We start from the raw sequence: 26,319 nt of genomic DNA on the forward strand, positions 1-26,319 counted from the left end.
TTCCATTAGCAGCACAGGCTGCAGCAGTCATAATAGGTAGGTTACCGGTACATTCCATTAGCAGCACAGGCTGTAGCAGTCATAATAGGTAGGTTACCGGTACTTTCCATTAGCAGCACAGGCTGCAGCAGTCATAATAGGTAGGTTACCGGTACATTCCATTGGCAGCAGACGGCTGCAGCAGTCATAATAGATAGGTTAACGGTACTTTCCATTAGCAGCACAGGCTGCAGCAGTCATAATAGGTAGGTTAACGGTACTTTCCATTAGCAGCACAGGCTGCAGCAGTCATAATAGGTAGGTTACCGGTACTTTCCATTAGCAGCACAGGCTGCAGCAGTCATAATAGGTAGGTTACGGGTACTTTCCATTAGCAGCACAGGCTGCAGCAGTCATAATAGGTAGGTTACCGGTACTTTCCATTAGCAGCACAGGCTGCAGCAGTCATAATGGGTTGGCTCAGTGGTCGAAGTGCACATAAAAAAGTAGTGGAACGATGTTCCTCTGGCCTACCCCCTTTATGCCCCACCCCTTGTTCTGCTCCCTTCAATCCCTCATACTCACAGGTACCCCTTGCCCCCAATTCAAACCTCCTACATGGGCCCTGCCTTTCCTTTCCTCCATCCCAAAAATGTGTGATTTACAAAGGTTCTCCCAAGACCAAAGAAAACGCTGTGAAAGAATATACATTTAAATGGGCACCATTAGTGTTTGATTGCCCCCTCAGCATGCAGCTTTATGCAGCCCCCCCTTCCCTTCACCCACCATTGCACCTCTGCGGGGATATGCCCAGCACTACCTGCAAACACCTCTGTGCCTACACAAGCACCCCTGGGCCTACAGCAATTCCCAGATTGCTGCCTGCCTGGCTGCCTGGGAATAGGCTTCATGTGCAAGCGGTCCATTGAAATAACCATAGATTAGCCAGCGCCGCTTGCCAGATAGCACAGTGTGGCTTGACATAGGATGGTTAACACAGAGCATAGATTCAAATCCTCAGCAGGGGAACTGTTCCTTATTTATTCTTTTTAAGTGGCCTTTCCTACCGTCCTGGAACGGTACTCCAAGGCCACAAAAATTAAGGGAACTATTACTGATTTCCACGAGAAGTAAGGAAATGTCGTACTCTGTAGTTCCCTCCCACTTTGACCTCTGGGTAGGCTACAGGCATATTCCATTAGCAACACGCGGCTGCAGAGTCATAATAGAAAGGTTACAGGTACATTCCATTGGCAGCACACGGCTGCAGCAGTCATAATAGGTAGGTTACAGGTACATTCCATTGGCAGCACACGGCTGCAGCAGTCATAAAAGGAAGGTTACAGGTACATCCCATTGCAGTCATAATAGGAAGGTTACAGGTACATCCCATTGGCAGCACACGGCTGCAGCAGTCATAATAGGAAGGTTACAGGTACATTCCATTGGCAGCACACGGCTGCAGCAGTCATAATAGGAAGGTTACAGGTACATCCCATTGGCAGCACGCGGCTGCAGCAGTCATGATTGGAAGGTTACAGGTACATCCCATTGGAAGCACACGACTGCAGCAGTCATAATAGGAAGGTTACAGGTACATTCCATTGGCAGCACACGGCTGAAGCAGTCATGATTGGAAGGTTACAGGTACATCCCATTGGCAGCACACGACTGCAGCAGTCATAATAGGTCAATTGGCAGCACACAGCTGCAGCAGTCATAATAGGAAGGTTACAGGTACATTCCATTGGCAGCAGACGGCTGCAGCAGTCATAATAGGAAGGTCACAGGTACATTCCATTGGCAGCACACGGCTGCAGCAGTCATAATAGGTCAATTGGCAGCACACAGCTGCTGCAGTCATAATAGGAAGGTTACAGGTACATTCCATTGGCAGCAGACGGCTGCAGCAGTCATAATAGGAAGGTCACAGGTGCATTCCATTGGCAGCAGACGGCTGCAGCAGTCATAATAGGAAGGTTACAGGTACATTCCATTGGCAGCACACGGCTGCAGCAGTCATAATAGGAAGGTTACAGGTACATTCCATTGGCAGCACATGGCTGCAGCAGTCATAATAGGTCAATTGGCAGCACACAGCTGCAGCAGTCATAATAGGAAGGTTACAGGTACATTCCATTGGCAGCACATGGCTGCAGCAGTCATAATAGGAAGGTTACGGTACATTCCATTGGCAGCACACGGCTGCAGCAGTCATAATAAGTAGGTTACAGGTACATTCCATTGGCACGGCTGCTGCAGTCATACTAGGTAGGTTACAGGTACATTCCATTGGCAGCAGACGGCTGCAGCAGTCATAATAGGAAAGTTAACGGTACATTCAATTGGCAGCAGACGGCTGCAGCAGTCATAATAGGAAGGTTACAGGCACATTCCATTGGCACGGTTGCAGCAGTCATAATAGGTAGGTTACAGGTACATTCCATTGGAAGCAGACGGCTGCAGCAGTCATAACAGGAAGGCTACCAGTACATTCCATTGGCAGAAGACGGCTGCAGCAGTCATAATAGGAAGGTTACAGGCACATTCCATTGGCACGGCTGCAGCAGTCATAATAGGTAGGTTACAGGTACATTCCATTGGAAGCAGACGGCTGCAGCAGTCATAATAGGAAGGTTACCGGTACATTCCATTAGCAGCACCAGGCTGCAGCATTCAAAATAGGTAGGTTACTGGTACATTCCATTGGCAGCACACAGCTGCAGCAGTCATAATAGGAAGGTTACAGGTACGTTCCATTGTCAGCAGACGGCTGCAGCAGTCATAATACGAAGGTTACAGGTACATTCCATTGGCACGGCTGCAGCAGTCATAATAGACAGGTCACAGCTACATTCCATTGGCAGCACAGGGCTGCAACAGTCATAATAGGTAAGTTACAGGTACATTCCATTAGCAGGACCAGGCTGCAGCAGTCATAATAGGTAGGTTACCGGTACATTCCATTGGCAGCAGACGGCTACAGTAGTCATAATAGGAAAGTTGCCGGTACATTCCATTGGCAACAGACGGCTGCAGCAGTCATAATAGGAAGGTTACCAGTACATTACATTAGCAGCACCATGCTGCAGCAGTCATAATAGGTAGGTTACCGGTACATTCCATTGGCAGCACACAGCTGCAGCAGTCATAATAGGAAAGTTACTGGTACATTCCATGGGCAGCGGAAGCTGCAGCAGTCATAATAGGAAGGTTACCGGTACATTCCATTGGCAGCAGACGGCTGCAGCAGTCATAATAGGAAGGTTACCAGTACATTACATTAGCAGCACCATGCTGCAGCAGTCATAATAGGTAAGTTACCGGTACATTCGATTGGCAGCACAGGGCTGCAGCAGTCATAATAGGTAAGTTACAGGTACATTCCATTAGCAGCACATGGCTGCAGCAGTCATAAGAGGAAGGTTACCGGTACATTCCATTGGCAGCAGATGGCTGCAGCAGTCATAATAGGAAGGTTACCGGTACATTCCATTAGCAGGACCAGGCTGCAGCAGTCATAATAGGTAGGTTACCGGTACATTCCATTGGCAGCAGACGGCTGCAGTAGTCATAATAGGAAAGTTGCCGGTACATTCCATTGGCAACAGACGGCTGCAGCAGTCATAATAGGAAGGTTACCAGTACATTACATTAGCAGCACCATGCTGCAGCAGTCATAATAGGTAGGTTACCGGTACATTCCATCGGCAGCACACAGCTGCAGCAGTCATAATAGGAAAGTTACTGGTACATTCCATGGGCAGCAGAAGCTGCAGCAGTCATAATAGGAAGGTTACCGGTACATTCCATTAGCAGGACCAGGCTGCAGCAGTCATACTATGTAGCTTACAGGTACATTCCATTAGCAGCAGACAGCTGCAGCAGTCATAATAGGAAGGTTACTGGTACATTCCATTGGCAGCAGACGGCTGCAGCAGTCATAATAGGAAGGTTACAGGTACATTTCATTGGCTCGGCTGCAGCAGTCATAATAGGTAAGCTACAGGTTCATTCCGTTAGCAGCACAGTGCGTTAGCAGCACAGTGCATTAGCTGCAGCAAGCATGAACGATGGGTTACGGGTGAATTTACATGCGCAGCACCAGGCCACAACAGAACAACTGCACGAGACATAGGGAAGACAAAGTGGGTCAATATTGATAATTCCGCGAGACAGACAAGAGCCCCTCCTACAGGGAGTGAAATGATGCATCTAATGCGTGAGTTAACACCTCAATCAGGTATGAGGAGCCGTGAGCGGAGACCGAGGCTCAGGAAGTCCAAGTTTGGTATATAAAATAGAGAGGAAGGCCGAAGGACCAACGCTTGCTGGCAAAGCCACCCGACCTAGGTAGGGGCGACATCCTATGCCCAGGTATTGATGGCGAGTTTTAGTGCAGGAAAGTGTTTTGGCAACCACAAAGTCAGATTTGTAGCCACATCGCACAAAAGAGTAAGGGCTGCGTGGCGTGTGTAAGGATAGAACATGCCAGTAGCTGGGAAAGGCGGAGTCCAAGAGAGCACAGTGAGATAAGGAGGAATCATCAGGGGAGAGGGGCAGCAAGCGGAATGCTTAGCATTAACTGGGCAAAGCGGTAGAATGGGACATTGCCTAGTCAGAGTGCAACGAGCGAGGGAGGCTCTGCTTACCTGCAAAGAGAGAAGACGCTTAGTGATCAGGTCCAGCAGGGGCTCTGGCTTGGCCGCGGAGCCCGGCAGAGACGATCTGCTGTAGTTGCCTTGAATTCTGGCCTTGCTTGATTGCCGGCGTCGCTTCACAGCTCGGTGTGGAGGGCTGGGGAAGGCCACACTGTAGCCAATCATCAGGTATGGGCCTACGACTGTAACAATTCATCACTACTGCTACCTATGCTGCTCCTATTAACCTCAACATTAAGAACATATGTCCTTTTATTACACTCTACAAAAGCTTGAATCTCCAGTCTCTTGTGCTAAAAATACTTATCTACTGTGCAAGCCTACTCCTTGGCCTTCCTATGTACTCCTCATTCCTCTAGACAAAATCCACAACTTTGCTACCCACGCTCTACAATCTATGTAGATCCTTGCCCATTTCTACCTACCAACACCATGCTAGTTGGCTCTCCATGCACAACCACTGTCTTTTCAAGTTCCTTCACCTCGTCTACAAACCTATCGATTGTCTTTCTCCTCAGTACCTGCCTGATTATATCTCAGTTTACTCACCATCTCGTTCCATCTGATCCTCCTCTGCACTAAACCTTATGGTCCCATACCATCCCTGTGCCTCCTCTCTCTTCTGCTTTTTTTCTGTACTCGCCACAGTCCACTGGAACCCACATGCCATAATAATCGAAGGCTGTCCAACAGTGGATCTTGTCAAAGCTTGGTGTAAACCTCACTTTCTTGCTAAAGATGGAGATGCCCCTGGCTTCTCCCCACACATAACACCCATCACAACCTCCAGTGTTGCTTAACATTGTAATTTTGTATGTTTAAATAATGCTCTTTATTTTGAAGAATCTGGCTCCATAGGATAATGTTACTTTTAGAAGTCTTATAAGTCTTATACATATTTTTTTCACTTTGTTTTGTGTTGTCCCTGGTATTTGTCCCACCTTTTTACACCCTCATGAACTGGCTCACCACTTGTTCTCATCTTTGTGCTATTGTGTAGGCACCCTTCATGTGAATGACTCTGTCATCTGTAAATGTGTTATTGTAAGTCATTTCTGTATGAAATTGATCAATGAAGATGTTCTTCAAATAAATACAAATACATACAGTGGCAGGAGTGGTGGAGCTATGTGGTACCCACATACTCACAGTGGCATGGGTGGTTCGGCTATGCATTGTCTATATACACGTGGTGGTAGGCAGGAGTAGGTGCCTGCTCTGAGCCATGTGAACTCCAATTGCAGTCAAAGGCTGTAGTGGGGCGTCGCCACAGTACATCTCTGATGATCACACTTGTAGCAGGATGGGTCTCTTTCCTAGGGATCTCTTGTCTAGCATCTGTGGGTAGAAACACACCTTTGCAACCGCCACTCATACTTCCCATTAGCTATCCCATTTCAAAGTGTCAACATTCTTCAGCAGACTTGGATTTTGGACTTTGGTGGTGTGTAAATGAAGGAAAGAGACAATAGGGCAAGAGACGTGAGGAGAATGGGTGGACCAGGTGGACTATATCTGCCGCTGGACCCCAGTGGCCCTCAAAGATAGAGGAGGTAAGGTCAAGATTGAAGTCAACCTGCCCACAATCAAAACCAGCATTGCACTGCAAAAAGGGAAGCGTACACTTCCTCCCCCTAAAACTGAAGTCAAAGAGCTTGGTGATCTCACGTCAACAGAGACATCACTCCTGAACCCATCCTTTTTCAAGCACTATCCCTGAGGATCTCTGAGTGTCAGCTATTTGCTTTAACACTCTTAGATTCACTAATTTCCCCTTGCCTAGGTTTCTCAGAGTGCTCTGCATATTTAATCTGTTTAATTCTGGCCTTTGCGTAGTGTTTGCTCTTTTGTAGGTGCTCATGATAAAACCCGGAGGCATGAGTGAGTACTTTACTACCTATTTTGGTAAATTGGGAGTAAAGGATTTTTAGGGAGTAAAACACAATTTTTGTTCCTCATTGAGAAATTTTAAGCAAATAAAAATATATACAAATTTTGAGAAAAGAACCATTTTTCTTGTGATCTAAGCATTCCTTCTTGTTAGCCCTTCCTATGAATTAAAAAAGAAGCGTTTTGAAGATGTAGGCCCTCTTCCCACCAGGCAACGCCATAGCAGAGATCCTCTCTGTGGAAGGCACTGCTCATGCCACTGGTCGGTCTGCCACATCATCTGAGCAGTGCATGTGGCATAGAAGGTCACGCACATGTGTGCTGTTACTGCCTCTGTTTCTTTCTGGGGAACATTGTGCTAATTTTAGGGAGTTCATAAATGCAGGAACACCCTTTACCCAGAGCCCTGAGTAGCCAGCTATTCCCCCCTTTTTTGCTTAGCCCTTTTTTTACAGCAAAAGTATAGAAGGTGGGTTTGGACTAGAGATACAGAAAGAGGGGAGGGCAGTAAAAAAAAGCAAAAACGGTCAAATATATTTGGAAAAATGTAAATCGGCTACAGAAAAAGTCAAGGAAATCTCTTGGAATAGTAAGAATTAGATGTCTCTGCCCTGGCATTAACTGTGTTTATTGATTTAACACTTTAATCAACATCATTATTTGGAAAAATGAAGCACGTGATTGCTGCAAACGAGCAAAGATGGAAAAATATGGTGGCAGATGTAAAAAGGAGCATGAAAACTGACTCTAGCTTGATCTGCCTAAAAGAGGTGGAGCCCATGAACACGAAAAGACCAAACGCAGATCATGGGATCAGTTATCGTGGGTATACCCAAAGAGGTGACAGCAACAAACCCAACAGTGAAAAATGTGATGTCAAAAGAGGGAGATGAATAGAGAGGCGATGCACAAAAAGGTAGAACCCAAAGAGGTGGCAGCAGCAAACCCAACAGTGAAAAATGTGATGTCCAAAGAGGGAGATGAATAGAGAGGCGATGCACAAAAAGGTAGAACCCAAAGAGGTGATACCCATTGAGATGATACACAAAGAGATGGCATCCACAGAGGGGATGCCCACACAGGGATATGTGTGGCAGAGATACCCAAATATGTGATATCTGATGGTCAATGGAGTCAGGCCACCCAAAGAGATGATATCCAAAGATATGTCACCCATACTGGTAATGGGACAGCACCCAAACATGTGCATCAGAAGAAGCGATGTGCATAGAGGGGATGATCACCTAAGTGATACATAAGTCATACCCATACATGTGATATCCAAAGAGAGGATGCTGAAAGAATGGGGAAATAGAGCATAGGCATCCAAAGGTTAGAAAGGAGTTGATATTTAAAGTGGTGATTCCCTTAGAGGTGATTAGCACAACAACCAAAGATGTGATCTCCAAAGAGGTTACTCCCATAGAAGTGACATTGACAGAAGTGGCAGCCAAAACAATTGAAATCCAAATAGATGCCATCCAAAGGGGCGAGGCCAACAGAAGTGATGAGTATTGCAGTGATACACAAACATGTTATATCCAGAGTGGTTACACACACAGAAGTGACAGTGATGCAGTGACAGCCTTAGAGGTGATGATATCTAATGAGGCGATGTCCAGATCCATGGAAACCAAAGCGTTGAGACCCAACGATGTGATAGCCATGATGATACACTTCTGTTGTAAGATGTGTCCATCCTCTCTTTCACCACTGACAAATCAATCTATCATTTTCCCTTCCAGATCACGTGACTGTGCGAACGGCTGTGAAGGTCAATGGGGTAAACATTGTCTGGACGGACTTGAACATCTATGACTGCAAGAGAATCGGAGAGATCAACCCCAAAACTGCGTAAGTTATCACATGCGCTGGCAGGAGATGCTGATGGCTACAGCACGGGAGACTCTGCGGTAGATGTCTCCGCCATTACTGAAGATGTATTTAAAGTCTGTCTCGTGATTTCCCTGTTAAATGTTACCAGAAACTTAACAACACGGGTGAGAAAAATAGCACATTTTTCTTCTTGGCGGATTGGAAGCAAAATTCACCTGATCCGCCAATTTCCCTATCGCAGCGGAATTGCCAGTTTGTGGCCTTTTCCTGCCCAAAATTTCATTTAGAAATTTTTGGTATTTTGCCTCCTTACATTTCGTTTTCCCTAGAAATGTCATTTTGTGTGTGTTTCAGACCAAAAAAACCTGACATTTCGGAGAAAAACTAGTTTATTCACACATAAAAAGCCAAAATGACTGGCAGAAAACCTCCCAGCCAGCAGAACGGAATTGTTGGCGAAATACTGGCAGTAATTTCACCCGCCTCTAATTCCCGACCACCAACCACCTCAAAGTATTAACCACTGTATTATGAATTTGTAAAGGTTTGCAAAGCGTCCAGCAATGGGACTGCTCCAGGCATCAATATGTCCTGTGTACAGTGCTTTTTGACACAGCACTTTTCATTTCCCATGAATAAGTATAGCCGTCATGATGAATTCACCCTACCGGTAGGTGCTGTGTAATGCACAAGGCGATGACCGGTTCCCTGAGCAGACCGCAGCAGTGTCCAGGAAGCGCACGGTACACGGGGCATAGCTTAGTCCAGAGGCTCTGTATGTATCTCTATGGGTGATGGAGATTTAGGGGGCCCTCGCCACACTTTGGAGGGGCATTCGGTGGCACGGCCTTGTTCATGGTACTGGAAGAAGATGATTGAATATTTCCCGGAGTTAAGAATCTGGGTCCGAGATCTCTTGACAGTTTTTCCATCGGTATCAGCCCGATTTTTAAGGGGGAGTTTTATCAGATTGTTGTGTTTTGCAACCTTGCCACAAAGGTGATTCCTCTTTCTCTTGCACAGAGTAGAGTCTTTGTATTGCCCACTTTTGCCGACCTACACTTTCGCCGAATTGCTTTTTGCCGTATTGCTTTTTGCCAAACTTGTTACCACTTTGTCTACTGCAAAATGCGGATGGTAAATTGGGGTACGGTATCTATAAGGTGGACAGATGGGGTGTACGAAGGTGAGGGGTTCTCGCCCTGCATTTAGTGTTTAAAAAGTAGTACATTTGGTTTTAAAGAAATCAGCAAAATTGTATGTCAGTAAAAATAAGCCTGCACACATTCATAGAGCCGTACAGTTCGGAGAGGTCCCTGATCCTTTAGTCATTTTGACACAGAACTTGATTTTGACGTAATTCTGTCCGAGGACTGTCTAACAATCGCACCGTCATGTTCTTCTTGGCTGTGTTCATCAACTTGTCATAGTTTCCGCAGAATGATGCGGCCCCAGACAGCCTCCTTCCCTGGGGCCTCAAACAGCCTCCTTCCCTAGGGCCTCAGACAGCCTCATTCCACGGGGCATCAGACAGCCTCCTTCCCTAGGGCCCCAGACAGCCTCCTTCCATGGGGCCTCAGACAGCCTCTTTCCCTGGGGCCTCAGACAGCCTGGTTCCCTGGTGTCAGCCTCCTTCACCGTGGCCTTAGACAGCCTCCTTCCCTGGGGCCTCAGACAGCCTCCTTCCCGGTGGCCTCAGACAGCCTCCTTCCCTAGGGCCCCAGACAGCCTCCTTCCCGGTGGCCTCAGACAGCCTCCTTCCATGGGGCCTCAGACAGCCTCTTTCCCTGGGGCCTCAGACAGCCTGGTTCCCTGGTGTCAGCCTCCTTCCCGGTGGCCTCAGACAGCCTCCTTCCCTAGGGCCCCAGACAGCCTCCTTCCCCGTGGCCTCAGACAGCCTCCTTCCCTGGGGCCTCAGACAGCCTCCTTCCCTGGAGCCTCAGACAGCCTCATTCCACGGGGCATCAGACAGCCTCCTTCCCTAGGGCCCCAGACAGCCTCCTTCCCAGTGGCCTCAGACAGCCTCCTTCCATGGGGCCTCAGACAGCCTCTTTCCCTGGGGCCTCAGACAGCCTCTTTCCCTGGGGCTTCAGACAGCCTGGTTCCCTGGTGTCAGCCTCCTTCACCGTGGCCTTAGACAGCCTCCTTCCCTGGGGCCTCAGACAGCCTCCTTCCCTGGAGCCTCAGACAACCTCTTTCCCTGGGGCCTCAGACAGCCTGGTTCCCTGGTGTCAGCCTCCTTCACCGTGGCCTTAGACAGCCTCCTTCCCTGGAGCCTCAGGCAGCCTCTTCCCTGGGGCCTGAGACAGCCTGGTTCCCTGGGGTCAGCCTCCTTCCCTGTGGCCTCGGACAGCCTCCTTCCCTGGGGCTCAACCACTTAGCTTCTTGACCCTAGTAGCCCACTGGTCACAAGGCGTGCGTTCTGCCCTGGAGAACATCAGACGCAGAAAAAGTCCCCCCCCCCCCACCCAACCCCCGGGCGGCTGTAATAGCATCTCATTATGAGATGCCTGGCTTGTTTCCACCATGACAGAAAATGTGTTTCTTCCTGGCGAAGCCTGACCGCTAAAGCAGGCAAGTGGCAAAGGGTAAGAGGAGCAGGAGCGGCAGCCTAGATTCCTTGCACACACCCCCATCCGTCCATTGTACTGTTATTTTATTACGAATACTACTTCGTGACTTGTTAACTTCTCAACAACAATGTTTTGCTCTGTTACCTGTACAGCGCTCCGTTGTTCCTGATCTAGATTTGCTGTATATGTAAAAGTGATAATAATGTTAATAATAATAATAATAATATTGCAAAGATATTTTTTAAATATTTGGTTTGGCTAGCGCCTGGATGCCTTTGGACGAGGTCTCACGCTCTATACATCTCTTTACGTTACATTACATTAAAAGCATGGTCACTTTTCAAAATTGGGACTTCATAAAAAGGTCCCATGCAGAACTAAAATGAACAAGCCTTTTCTGCCGAGTTCACATGTCAAGTGTGTGCAAGACTTGACAGGCATGGTACTGTAAAACTCTCCCACTAAGAGCTATTGTTCCAACCGGCCACCATAGAATGCACTGGGCAGCTTGCCTGTCAAAGCATGCGCAGACTAACCAACTAGCTGGCAGTTTAGAGCCATCTCCAGTTCCTGAAGCACCTCAAGACCTTCCTCTTTGCTTCTGCCTTTGCCCCTCTTCTCCCCTGTTGATCTGCTTCTCTCTCGTGGCACCGTGCACCTGGCCACCCTCTGTCCTTCTGGCCCCGGTACCTGCTCAGCCTGCTTCCCTCCTGCACTGCCTCCGGGCCACCTCTGGCACTGGGATTGTATCTGTACACATTCAGTCCCCACTCTTCTTCTGCACTTATCAGATATACCCTATCTGACTAATCATGCACTTACCACTTGCTGGCTGCACTACCACTTCATTGCATTTATTTATTTCACTTAGTATTTATTCTTTCTCTCCTCTGTTCCACACTTTCCATTTCTCCCCCTTCCACGCACTTTCCCCCTTTCCCAGGCACTTGTCCGTTCTCAATGTCACTGGGCCTAGTAAGATCGGTATTTATGTTCTCCCCTGTTCCCCTCCCTTTGCCTGGTCGCGCTCTGAAACACTTGAGTATGAGCGCGATATAAATAAAATATCATATCATATCATATCAATTAGCTTAGAGGCATTTCCAAAATCAAGAACTAATAGAGGAAGTCCTAAGACTTGCCAATGGCTTTTGAGTCATAACACTAGAGCCACAAGAATGTTTGCCCAAGAAACTGATTGCCTACCAAATGCATCAGCAAGCAAATACTTGGTGAAATGCATCCAGCCAGTCCAAACACTGCCTAAGTCTTTCTGATAAGTCAGGGCCAATGCGAAATTGTCCCGATGTAAAGTCGTTTCTTTGCCGCCTTATTTTTGTGTGATGCCCATTTTCCAGCCCTGCCCAAAGCCGTGCTTGGATTGCATAATAGCTCCAACTGCAATCAAAATAGGTCCCAATAAATGCAGCAGCAATCTGAGTAAGTGCAACGCCAATCCCAAAATTGCCTAATGCCTACAAAGTCAATTCTAAGACATCTAAATAATCCCATTGTCACCACAGTGACTTCCCAGTGAATTTAGAGAAACGAAACATTCGCTAAAAAATACACCTGTCCAATTACTTAATTAAAAACACAGCACGAATCCAAATTTTTCAAAATAAACCCCAATAACGCCCCTTAAATCTTTGGTAAAACCAAAGATTGCCTTATAAATATGGCACTAGCACAAAGACCATTAAAAACCAAGCACCAAACCAAAAACGCCCCTTTTGCCTCAGTGTCACCAAAACATCTTCCTAGGAAATCATAGGTCAAACCAAAGATTGGCTGCTGTGTATGGCACCAGTCCCAGGACTTCATTAAAGACACAGCGTTAATCCATACAATTATGTGTATGTTGCTTATACATACTATCCCTTGCTGAACCTACCACCCCGTCGGGCAGCATCTTTATGGGTCTCTGAGTAGCCTCACATTTTTAGGACAGGATCTGGGTGGATCCACTTAATGAAGCCCTAGACATGATCACTCTTTATCACTCCCAGGCAGCTGGAGCTCTAACTCCTGCCTAACACTACAAAAGGATGCAGTTTCAGGATAACTTAGCTTGCTAAATGCCACCATGAAGAACATCACAACATGTATTACTCTGTCTTCTTCTACTGTACATGCAGGCACACCTCTTCACTAGGGGCAATCTGCCATGGGGGGTAGGGGAAACATTGTCCACCTCCCTCTTAAACCCTTCTCATTGTGTCTCCCGGCATTCTGCACATGGCCAACTCTTGGCTATGACACTTTGGTCAGCGGGCTCGGCAGCACCAGATCCCCTCCCGGTTTCATCAGACGGGAAGGGAACTCTAGATGATCATCTGGTTCGATGTCTCCGTAGCTCATAGACACTCTTGTGCGGATCTCATGGCCACTGTGCATCCATAAGATGATGTAAACTGGTGCCGCCACGGCATGGTGCTTGTACCGGCTTTCAATACCTGCTTGCCAATGTGGGAAGCTTTCCTTCCCTCTCTGGATCGAATTTTTGTTTGATGAAATCACCCCGGCAATCACTATCATACGCTCCCTCTGTTATATTTCTCGGTATACTGTCATCCGTCTGTTTTGTCTCTTGCCTTCCTCTTGTCCACCCTGCTCATAGTCTTCCTTGTTTCCTTATCACCTCCCAGACTATGGTCAAATTCTTACCCTAGGAAAGGTCACAATGTGTCTCGATACGGATAAGGCTCAGAGCTTAAAGACCACTACGGTGGTGAGGTTCACAGTGTACAAGACTAATAGCATAACATACGAAATGAAAAGGAGTCTTAATGAATTGGCTCTATGTGATTTCATCGAATCGATTTGAACGAATACGAATGTGTCGAACTGCTAATGTTTCTGTACGTCAATTTGGCCACAAACGTATGCGGGGAAGACCCCCCTCAGCACCCTGACTTCCCCTTATCTTGATTATAATGATTACCCAACCCCCCACATATATTTACGGCCAAATTCGATGAAAAAAATGCGTTCAATTCGATTTGATTAAATCTACCATGAGGTAACCTCCTAATCCCCATGAATTCAGAGCAAATGTAAAGCGAGTTGAATAAATAAGGAGCATTCCTAAATATTTCTTAGGTAACTACAGATTTAGTAAAAGAAGAGTGGCTAATAAACACATGGAAATGCATCAATTGAGCCATAAATCCAGACAGATAACAAGACTGGTTTATAAATATTGGGCACTTCCACACCCATCCCAATAGGGAAAACGGCTGCACTGCCAAAGGTTTGATTGAGTACCTTAACCATTAGTCCTAAATGGAGGGCACAGAGCGAGATCACTCCGGGATATGCGGCAGAAGAGTTTGCGAACGGGATATTGGGAATTTGATGTGAAATCTGGCAGGTGCCTCTGTTATGAGGGCTTTTGCTTGGTGCTCGGGTTTCGACTTCTCCTGCTTCCTTGGGTGTGCTGGGGACCTTCTACTGATTATGCCTCATTACAAGTTTACCAGTACTGAAACAAGGGGGCTGGTAAGCTCACCAGCACCCTTGTTTACGGACTGGCAAACTACGTGTTTACCTGCCGTGGCCACTGTGCCCAACAGGTCCAGAGGCATAGACAGGGTTGTGCCTGAGTGGGCAAGGCCCACCCAAAATCTGTAAATGCCACTCAGCATTGGGCATTTACAGATGTTAATGTCACTGCGGTGGGCCCAACTAGATTAGCTTCAGGCCCCACTTGTTAGACAAACCTGGCTACGCCTCTGGACAGGTCTGACCATGCCGGGCGCTGCAGCCACGGTAGGCAGAGCGTTCACAGAAGCACTGGCACCGTTAACAACAGTGCTGGTGCTTCCGAGTCCATACTCCCATAGAGACTTATGGGACTCTATGGGAATGGGGACTTACATTTTACCAGCGCCTGAGTTCCCAGGCCACCGTACTTGTAATAGCCCATTGGCACCGAAGTCAGGCGCCGGTAAAATATTACGAGTCCGGTGGCAACCCACCGGCAGGGTTACCGCCGGACTCGTAATGTGGCACATAGTCTTCAGAAGCGCCTGGTCTAGACTGAATGATATGCATAAGCTTGGGTGACTTTCCCGTGCAGTAGAAGGCTTCCGGCCTGTGCTTTAAGTGCCTTTCCTTGCATTGCAGGTGTTCCAGCTGTCTGTCCTCACGGTGGAATTGTTATTGGTGTGTCGAGAAGCACTCGTGTGTCTCCATGCCGTCAGAGTGCCAGGATTCCCTCATCCACAGGGTAAGGCTAAGTCAACCTCCTATGCAAAGTCAGGCCTCTGTATTATTACCTTGTTCGGGACATTTATCTGAACTGGCGGCTGTCATTTCTTAATTTTCACATGGCCTTCTATTGGTAGTATGCTTTAAAATGTCTATAATTGGTGACAGCAACAGCGTGCCAAGGGTGGACTGGACTACAGGGAACTCTGGAGATTTCCTGGTGGACCTATTTTATTTCCAGATGTTCCTGTGGGAAAGGGGTTGGGCTTGCTCAAAATGCATAATATGGGGCCACCTTGAAAATTCTTTCCAAGGCATCTTTTAGTTCCCTGTCTTTCCCTGCAGGGAGTAATTGCTAATAAGGCGCCATGTTTTCTGGTTTTTACACGTAAATACACATATAGATCATCCTGTTTTCTTTCACTATCTCTAGATTAGCTCTCGGGTATTCAAAGTTGTCATGCAGGCCAATGGCTGTGCAAAATAACACAATAGAAAGGCTAATATAATTTATTTATTTCCCTTTTAAGATGGAGCAATGACTATAGAGATGTTGTCCAACCAGCTGCAGTAGCAGGAGCAACCGTTTGTTTCAAGGTGAACATGAAACTTTCCCTGATGTGCAGGGCCACAGCTCTGTGAGCATCGAATTAAAGGCATCCAAGCACTACATTGTTCATTAACACGAATATGAAAAAATACTATTTGCCAGTTCTTTTTTACTGAGCAAAAAATAAAAGTGGATGAATACAGACTTAATTATCAATGAATAAATATGGAGAAATACAGACAGAAATGTAGAAAAAAGAAATGCAATACAACAGATAACCTTAATTGCAAGTTATACTACATCACTAAAAACAAAATGCAACATGTTTTCTTAGCATGAGGTACTCACCATTGGGGCACTGCGCCGCATGGAGTATTTACACCATGTGGTAAGTAGGAAAATACTACATGCGGTAAACATCTCATAATTACATCTAGGAATACTGGTGGGAAAAGCCCTGGAATGGCCTAATAATATTATCCCCACCAAAAAGATGAAGGGGACATTATTTTCTTGACCCAAACATAGGGGCCCCCGTCGAAGGGATGCATTAGAACACTGCTGTGACTTGTTGAGCAAATGGTACCTCCCCCACACAAAGGTCATCGGAATGTGAGCATTACAGCTGTGCAGATGCTGGGGCAATTGGTCCACCAATGGGCAATAGGCAGAGGTGTGAGGTGGCCTGTCCAGGCATTCCCTACGGCCTGGAGAATCAACGTGTTCTCCTGCAACGACCAAGATACATGGATGGGGGCAGTGCCCAATAGGGGCATCGCTGACCTTTCCTGTACCTCTTGGTCCTCATGGGGCAGCAGCATGAACCACTGCAGTTCCCCCCCATTCACAAGCCGGGTCGGACTGGGGCATAGAATCGGTCGAGGCACCAATAAAAAAGCGCCTAAGCACTTTGGCGTAAAGCGCTATATAAAAGTTAATACACATATCACAATTTGTTACTTTTCAAAACAGAGCGTTCGAGTACCACTCAAGGTGGTATTTGGGAAAATATTTTGCAAGTAAAGTATTTTAAAGCATGTTCTCTTATTAACATTAGTTAAAACTAGTGTAGCTACATATGAAACTGCCCCTCTCTGGCTTAAAAAGTGGCCCATTCTGCCCCCCAAAAAATTGGCCCATGCAAGAATTATGGTTTGGCACGTCAGGCTTCATTACAAGTTTGCTGGTCTGGAAATAAGGTGCCGGTAATATCATATACAGGAACCTTTCCGGCAGCCAAACTACAAGTCTGCCAGTAGGGGCAGTGACCTACCGGCGGATAACTGCCCCCATGAACTCCTATGGGACTCCATGGGAATTGGGAGTTACTGGTGTCTCCGCCGCTCTGAATATCCCAGTTACATCAGGATATCGGGCAGTGGACACAGTACGATAGTTCCCTGCTATCCTCCTGGGGTTACTGGCGGGATACCGGGGAACATATAGTGAGCTCCAGTGCCTTATAGGCCAGTTCGGAGCCTGTCGACGGGATGGAAATACCTTTTTTCATTTTTTCTAAATACCGTGCGTTGGCTGAATAAATGACTGCATGAGTTGTGTTAGCCAAAGCAGGAATGTTCAGATTGGTTTGCCCCAGTACAGACCCCCAGATGTATGACTCTTATATGAGTTCCAATGTAAGGGGGCAGGTCCCCTGTGGGTTGACGTGCTCGGACTTCACATGCATGCCCTCCATAATGAAGGCGATCAATCCCGTCCCTGAAGGTGTTCTTCTGGTCTTTTTACTAGACTGATGAACTCCCCTTCAAAGATGTGAGCAGTTCAGGGTCGCTGGCCTGGTGATAAATGTCCCTGGCTCCCCATATACCAATCCTTCTGCCTTGACCTGTTGACAAGATGGACGGCTTTTGCTACAGCGTGGATGTCCTTGCATCCGGAGTAATGTGCTGCTCTGATAGCACAACGAGTAGAGTGCTCCCTTTGACATCTGTGCAGATCCTGCTGACGCCGGTTCAAATCCCAGCAGTGCTAAACTCAGCCTTTCATCCTTCCGAGGTCGATAAATGAGCAGCGCACACTGTGGGTAGTAATCAGCAGCACTCATATACCTGAGGGTTTGTAGCGCTATATAAATGCTAAATTATTATTATGTGCTGGTGTCTGATGGCCTCAACAGGTAGGCCATCTCCACCCCTTCAGGATCCGGTGTCACATGGGCTTTTCAATCACAAAATCAATTGGCACATAGTCAGTGGTGAGGGATCATGCGCCTCATTAGGACCCAGGCATTAAGGGGTTAACGGTGACGTAAAAGGTGTTGGCACCCTTTACGCCTTACTACGACGTCCCTTTGCGAGACCCGACCTTAACGGTAGGGGCCCTCAAAGGGACTCTCGAGGTAAGTACAGTACCGCAATTTGTGGTACCGTAATTAGCGCCTTCCCCATTCCCATTGAGCCTTATGGGGCAAAAATGGGAATGGGGAAGGGCCATGGTGGCATGGGGAATTACCGCCCCGCCAACCTTGGAATGGGGTGGTAATTCCCCATTCTGCCATGGCGGACTCCGGCATCGACCATGGTGCTAGTAGCACCATGATTTTCCGCCGGAGTCCTAATGAGGGTCTCAACCATCTGACTCCTAGGCTGTAGTACTGGTGTGTAGTGCACCGTCCAGGTGGAAGTGCACTCAAATTCATGTTTTCCTGTTTGCAAAAATATCGGTTTTGGTTGATGAAGTCCACCAACAAAGGCAGCTCAAATAGACTATTGTAAATGAACTTTCGAGACCACCCGTGTCCATTCTTTAGATTTTACAACTGCTTGCATATATAGGAAGAAGTGGTCCGCGTGATCTTGAAAGTCTTAGTTCACTAAGTTTTAGACTTTTGTGGGTTCAATAAAAGCGATCACATAGCACAAGATAGAGAATCCTGGTTGCAAAGATACATGTTGCTGGAATGTTGGGACGTACATACCTACTGCCATTGTTATTGGGCTCGAAGCGCTATGCTGTTGGTGAAGATATGCTTGGACATATATCTAGTCAATGCTCGTGAATTCACTTGTCTTTTCTTTACGCATAGTCCTGCCATGCTGCTTTGGATGTTTCTCTTTGCAAGCATTTGGTGTGTCTCTGTAGATGTTCCTGCTTACGTCACTTGGTCTTAGCTACGATAATACCGGCAAGGGTTTCAGTGCTGTCTCATTTATTTCTGGGATAACCGGCAGCTTTTTTGGGGCAGTCACAGCGATATGTAAATTAAATCTGTCCTTTTGTAAAGAAACATAGAACAGAACACTTCTCTGACCATTTCTCTGGATCCCTCAAGCTCAAGAGCACCCAGGCCCCTAATCACAGACCCTCAGGTCCCTGGTTTCAATCTCCCCCCACTGCCAGTGTCAACCTGCTTCTTGACTTCTTGACATCCCCACTGTCACATAGTGCGTGCAGGGATAAGAAGACCCACCACTGGACCCTTTCAGAGCGATGTCCATCTCCGTCCTCCAGCCCCACTTAAGACTTAAATTCACCAGGGGTGCCGAGGGACAGACCAAGCTCAGGAAAAGCTGGGGAATCACAAGGCCATATGGCGGTTGACTTCAGAAAGTAAGGTTCAACCACAGGCATTTATAAAAAAAAAATCTATTAGCTAACTAGTAGTAAGGATGTCAAGGAAAACAGGAGAAAGAAAGGAGGATAACAAAAAAAGTATGTCTTTCTTATTACAGATCCCAAAACACTAGTACTATGCGAAAAATCCATCAAAAAAGGTCTGTAGTACATCCTAGTGCCCACCAGCAGGCCTCAGTGAGCAAGGCTCCTCACACAGGCAAGATGGTCTATTGGGAAGTGAGTTATCAGCAGGCTGCTGCTAGCAAAGGTCAACTGGCTAGTTGGTCTCATTTTCTTCTTAAAGGTTTGGCCTCCAAACAAACCTGTGAACAATAAGTAAGAGGCCTCCTCTCCATGAAAGGTGAGCATAATGGAGGTCATTACAACCCTGGCAGTAGGGGGTTAACGGGGCCGGTAGAGCTGCCGACCCCGTTAACCCCCTACCGCCTCATTACGAGGTCCGCTTGCGGGATCTGCTAAGGACGCCTGGTAAAACCACACGTCCTTAGCGGGTCCCGCGAGCAGTCCAGCATGCAAACAACGGGCCCGTCATTAACAGGGCCCATTGTTAGCACCCTCCCCATTCCCATTGAGCCCCATGGGGGCTTGAATAAAAATGGGGATGCACAGGGTCTGGGTTCCCTGAATGGGGAAATACCGGGCCCTCCAAGGTCGGAATGGCCCGGTATTTCCCCATTCAGGGAACCCGGACCCGGTACCCGGTATGGGGGTAGCCATGCCGCTTGTTCCATACTCGGAATGACCCCCAATGTCTCTAAACATCTTCAGACAGTATCTCACGCCAAGCTGTGTCAAATGCCTAGGAAACACATTGGCACTGAATAAGGTAAAGCAGCTTTGCGATACACATCTTTACTCTTGGCTCAAAGCGACACCCAATTCTGTGTCCTCACACCTTTCACCCCACTGTGGGCAGCATTAACTCTCGCGTGACTTGCCGGAGGCATCTGTAGCTTCATTGATCAGTTCCTGGGCGAAACCTACCCCCTGCTCTCGTACACCCATGCCACTGGACCTGGAGACCAAGGTGCCAGATTCTCACCCAGTGTCCTCACACCTTTCACTACACTGTGGGCATCATTAACTCTCGCGCGACTTGCCGGAGGCATCTGTAGCTTCATTGATCAGTTCCTGGGCGAAACCTACCCCCTGCTCTCGTACACCCATGCCACTGGACCTGGAGACCAAGGTGCCAGATTCTCACCCAGTGTCCTCACACCTTTCACTACACTGTGGGCATCATTAACTCTCGCGCGACTTGCCGGAGGCATCTGTAGCTTCATTGATCAGTTCCTGGGCGAAACCTACCCCCTGCTCTCGTACACCCATGCCACTGGACCTGGAGACCAAGGTGCCAGATTCTCACCCAGTGTCCTCACAACTTTCACCCCACTGTGGGCAGCATTAACTCTCGCGTGACTTGCCGGAGACATCTGTAGCTTCATTGATCAGTTCCTGGGCGAAACCTACCCCCTGCTCTCGTACACCCATGCCACTGGACCTGGAGTCCAAGGTGCCAGATTCTCACCCAGTGTCCTCACACCTTTCACCCCACTGTGGGCAGCATTAACTCTCGCGCGACTTGCCGGAGGCATCTGTAGCTTCATTGATCAGTTCCTGGGCGAAACCTACCCGCTGCTCTCGTACACCCATGCCACTGGACCTGGAGACCAAGGTGCCAGATTCTCACCCAGTGTCCTCACACCTTTCACTACACTGTGGGCAGCATTAACTCTCGCGTGACTTGCCGGAGGCATCTGTAGCTTTATTGATCAGTTCCTGGGCGAAACCTACCCCCTGCTCTCGTACACCCATGCCACTGGACCTGGAAAGCAAGGTGCCAGATTCTCACCCAGTATCCTCACACCTTTCACTACACTGTGGGCAGCATTAACTCTCGCGTGACTTGCCGGAGGCATCTGCAGCTTCATTTATCAGTTCCTGGGCGAAATCTACCCCCTGCTCTCGTACACCTATGCCACTGGACCTGGAGACCAAGGTGCCAGATTCTCATCCAGTGTCCTCACACCTTTCACTACACTGTGGGCAGCATTAACTCTCGTGTGACTTGCCGGAGGCATCTGTAGCTTCATTGATCAGTTCCTGGGCGAAACCTACCCCCTGCTCTCGTACACCCATGCCACTGGACCTGGAGACCAAGGTGCCAGATTCTCACCCAGTGTCCTCACACCTTTCACTACACTGTGGGCAGCATTAACTCTTGCGTGACTTGCCGGAGGCATCTGTAGCTTCATTGATCAGTTCCTGGGCGAAACCTACCCCCTGCTCTCGTACACCTATGCCACTGGACCTGGAGACCAAGGTGCCAGATTCTCACCCAGTGTCCTCACACCTTTCACTACACTGTGGGCAGCATTAACTCTCGCGTGACTTGCCGGAGGCATCTGTAGCTTCATTGATCAGTTCCTGGGCGAAACCTACCCCCTGCTCTCGTACACCCATGCCACTGGACCTGGAGACCAAGGTGCCATATTCTCACCCAGTGTCCTCACACCTTTGTCTACACTGTGGGCTGCATTAACTCTCGTGTGACTTGCCTGAGGCATCTGTAGCTTCATTGATCAGTTCCTTGGCGAAACCTACCCCCTGCTCTCGTACACCCATGCCACTGGACCTGGAGACCAAGGTGCCAGATTCTCACCCAGTGTCCTCACACCTTTCACCCCACTGTGGGCAGCATTAACTCTCGTGTGACTTGCCTGAGGCATCTGTAGCTTCATTGATCAGTTCCTGGGCGAAACCTACCCCCTGCTCTCGTACACCCATGCCACTGGACCTGGAGACCAAGGTGCCAGATTCTCACCCAGTGTCCTCACACCTTTCACCCCACTGTGGGCAGCATTAACTCTCGCGTGACTTGTCTGAGGCATCTGTAGCTTCATTGATCAGTTCCTGGGCGAAACCTACCCCCCGCTCTCGTACACCCATGCCACTGGACCTGGAGACCAAGGTGCCAGATTCTCACCCAGTGTCCTCACACCTTTCACCCCACTGTGGGCAGCATTAACTCTCGCGTGACTTGCCTGAGGCATCTGTAGCTTCATTGATCAGTTCCTGGGCGAAACCTACCCCCTGCTCTCGTACACCCATGCCACTGGACCTGGAGACCAAGGTGCCAGATTCTCACCCAGTGTCCTCACACCTTTCACCCCACTGTGGGCAGCATTAACTCTCGTGTGACTTGCCTGAGGCATCTGTAGCTTCATTGATCAGTTCCTGGGCGAAACCTACCCCCTGCTCTCGTACACCCATGCCACTGGACCTGGAGACCAAGGTGCCAGATTCTCACCCAGTGTCCTCACACCTTTCACCCCACTGTGGGCAGCATTAACTCTCGCGTGACTTGTCTGAGGCATCTGTAGCTTCATTGATCAGTTCCTGGGCGAAACCTACCCCCCGCTCTCGTACACCCATGCCACTGGACCTGGAGACCAAGGTGCCAGATTCTCACCCAGTGTCCTCACACCTTTCACCCCACTGTGGGCAGCATTAACTCTCGCGTGACTTGCCTGAGGCATCTGTAGCTTCATTGATCAGTTCCTGGGCGAAACCTACCCCCTGCTCTCGTACACCCATGCCACTGGACCTGGAGACCAAGGTGCCAGACTCTCACCCAGTGTCCTCACACCTTTCACTACACTGTGGGCAGCATTAACTCTCGTGTGACTTGCCTGAGGCATCTGTAGCTTCATTGATCAGTTCCTGGGCGAAATCTACCCCCTGCTCTCGTACACCCATGCCACTGGACCTGGAGACCAAGGTGCCAGATTCTCACCCAGTGTCCTCACACCTTTCACCCCACTGTGGGCAGCATTAACTCTCGTGTGACTTGCCTGAGGCATCTGTAGCTTCATTGATCAGTTCCTGGGCGAAACCTACCCCCTGCTCTCGTACACCCATGCCACTGGACCTGGAGACCAAGGTGCCAGATTCTCACCCAGTGTCCTCACACCTTTCACCCCACTGTGGGCAGCATTAACTCTCGCGTGACTTGTCTGAGGCATCTGTAGCTTCATTGATCAGTTCCTGGGCGAAACCTACCCCCCGCTCTCGTACACCCATGCCACTGGACCTGGAGACCAAGGTGCCAGATTCTCACCCAGTGTCCTCACACCTTTCACCCCACTGTGGGCAGCATTAACTCTCGCGTGACTTGCCTGAGGCATCTGTAGCTTCATTGATCAGTTCCTGGGCGAAACCTACCCCCTGCTCTCGTACACCCATGCCACTGGACCTGGAGACCAAGGTGCCAGACTCTCACCCAGTGTCCTCACACCTTTCACTACACTGTGGGCAGCATTAACTCTCGTGTGACTTGCCTGAGGCATCTGTAGCTTCATTGATCAGTTCCTGGGCGAAATCTACCCCCTGCTCTCGTACACCCATGCCACTGGACCTGGAGACCAAGGTGCCAGATTCTCACCCAGTGTCCTCACACCTTTCACCCCACTGTGGGCAGCATTAACTCTCGTGTGACTTGCCTGAGGCATCTGTAGCTTCATTGATCAGTTCCTGGGCGAAACCTACCCCCTGCTCTCGTACACCCATGCCACTGGACCTGGAGACCAAGGTGCCAGATTCTCACCCAGTGTCCTCACACCTTTCACTCCACTGTGGGCAGCATTAACTCTTGTGTGACTTGCCGGAGGCATCTGTAGCTTCATTGATCAGTTCCTGGGCGAAACCTACCCGCTGCTCTCGTACACCCATGCCACTGGACCTGGAGACCAAGGTGCCAGATTCTCACCCAGTGTCCTCACACCTTTCACCCCACTGTGGGCATCATTAACTCTTGTGTGACTTGCTGGAGGAATATGTAGCTTCATTGATCAGTTCTTGGGCGAAACCTACCCCCTGCTCTCATACACCCATTTAACTGGACCTGGAGACCTAGGTGCCAGATTCTCACCTAGTGTCCTAGTGCCAACTTATTGCATGGCACACCAATTACCAATTATGTTTGTCTCAAAGCTTTCTTTTGGTATAGTTTTTCCCAAAACTCACTTCCTGTTTCCCTGCTTTATAATAGGTTCTACAGGTGGTCCACTTTTGATACTGTTGGACCAGGCTACCACCAAGAACCGTTTTTGCAAAAGTTATCCAAAGCAAGCAGGGTCAGTGCAGCCCATGGGCATCTCAGAACACTCCCCTCAAAACTAGCTGTAAATCCTTGCTGCAAATGAAGTGGTTTTGGAAACTGGGCCTTCTCTTGCCAGGCCTCTGGGCGCTAGCACTCCCTTGCTAAGAAGCACTATTTCCATTTGGCAAAGCCTTAACGCATTGTTTTTGACTCAATAACCCACTACTGGGCAGCCTGGCACCCCATAAAGCAAAATCGTTGGCGATATAACTCTTTCCCAAACTCCCATAACATAACAGCACACGCTTTTTCGGTATCCAGTCATTTTATTCCGAACAAAACAGAGTGATTAAAAATGTCAGAGCAGACAATAACACCGAAAAACAGTGCAAACATTGTTACAATATGCCACTCTCTGCCCTGGTGACAATGTAGCAGGATGAAGGGGGAAAGGGGGAAGTAGGGGGCAGCCTTGGCACTTAGAAAAGACGACCCGAGAATTCAGGAATATAGTGTAGCCTGTAAATGGCTGTGAATCAGTCCGTTATCTTTATACCTTCACCCTGCTATTTTCAAAGGGAGTTGAGTCTTGTCAGCGAGCACCAAATCCAGGCACTGAGATGAGTGGGGAGGTGGGGGGGGGGGGGTGGTGGGGTGTGTAGAGCGATATAAGGCCATCGGGTGGTGCTGGTCCTACGATGAGACAAGGGTAGGAACAGTAGGAGTGCAGTGGCACCACACATTAAAATGTGCATATGTTGAGCGATATAAGGTGGTCTCTCCGGTGCTGGTCCTATGAGGAGACAAGGGAAGGCACAGGAGGAGTGCACTGCCACATTGCACTGTAAAGTGCATGGGTTGGGCAATATAAGGGGGTCTCTGCTGGTTCTTTGATGAGACATTGCTAAGTACAGAAGGGGTGCAGTGGTACCCCGCATTGAAAAGTGCATGTGTTGAGCGATATAAGGTGGTCTCTCCGGTGCTGGTCCTATGAGGAGACAAGGGAAGGCACAGGAGGAGTGCACTGCCACATTGCACTGTAAAGTGCATGGGTTGAGCGATCGCGTTGTAAAGTGCATGTGTTGAGCGATATAAAGTGGTCTCTGTGGTGCTGGACCCATGTGAGACCTGGGCAGGCACAGCAGGGGTCTCTGCTGGTTCTTTGATGAGACATTGGTAGGTACAGAAGGGGTGCAGTGGCACCCCGCATTGAAAAGTGCATGTGTTGAGCGATATAACGTGGTCTCTACGGTGCTGGTCCTATGTGAGACCTGGGCAGGCACAGCAGGGGTCTCTGCTGGTTCTTTGATGAGACATTGGTAGGTACAGAAGGGGTGCAGTGGCACCCCGCATTGAAAAGAGCATGTGTTGAGCGATATAAAGTGGTCTCTCCGGTGCTGGTCCTATGTGAGGCCTGGGCAGGCACAGAAGGAGCGCAATGGCACACCACAATGTAAAGGGCATGTATCGGGTGGTATAAGGGGGTCTCTGTGGTACTGGCCCAATGTTGGGATAAGGCTAGGCACAGACAGAGGGCAGTTGCACCCTGCATTGTAAAGTGCATGAATTTAGCAATGTAAGGTTCGTCCCGGGAGGATAGCTCAGCAGCAACGTGCAAGCTCGCCTTGAAAGCAAGACAACACGAAGTAACACCGGTTCGATCCCTGGGTCCGCGCTCTGAAACCTCTGGGTATTTAAGCCTTTATAAATACGCACCTAAGACAAAACAATTACGCAACTAAAAAAAAACAATTCCTGTAACAGCGCCTCCATGCCCGCGGGCTGTGTGAGCGCTTTAAAAATGCAAAAATAAGGTGATCTCTCCCGTGCTGGTCCTATGAGGAGACAAGGATAGGCACAGAAGTAGCGCGCTTCCAGATCGCACTTTAAAGTGCATGCAGTGAGTGATCGCATTTTAAA

At 48.6% G+C, this 26,319-nt stretch overlaps 1 protein-coding gene across 1 annotated transcript in view; it reads left to right on the forward strand.

Annotated features, from left to right (window-relative positions):
- Nucleotides 1–26,319, forward strand: part of PLXND1 (plexin D1) — a 352,004-nt gene that overhangs the window by 140,333 nt on the left and 185,352 nt on the right. Inside the window, exons 7-8 of the mRNA XM_069643445.1 lie at nt 8,276–8,384; nt 15,068–15,170. Of these exons, the coding sequence (XP_069499546.1) occupies nt 8,276–8,384; nt 15,068–15,170 (212 nt within the window). The remainder of the gene's footprint in view (nt 1–8,275; nt 8,385–15,067; nt 15,171–26,319) is intronic.

The sequence above is a fragment of the Ambystoma mexicanum genome, chromosome 2p (genome assembly GCF_040938575.1).
Source record: "Ambystoma mexicanum isolate Mex_15411 chromosome 2p, UKY_AmexF1_1, whole genome shotgun sequence".
In the NCBI taxonomy this organism is placed as follows: domain Eukaryota; kingdom Metazoa; phylum Chordata; class Amphibia; order Caudata; family Ambystomatidae; genus Ambystoma; species Ambystoma mexicanum.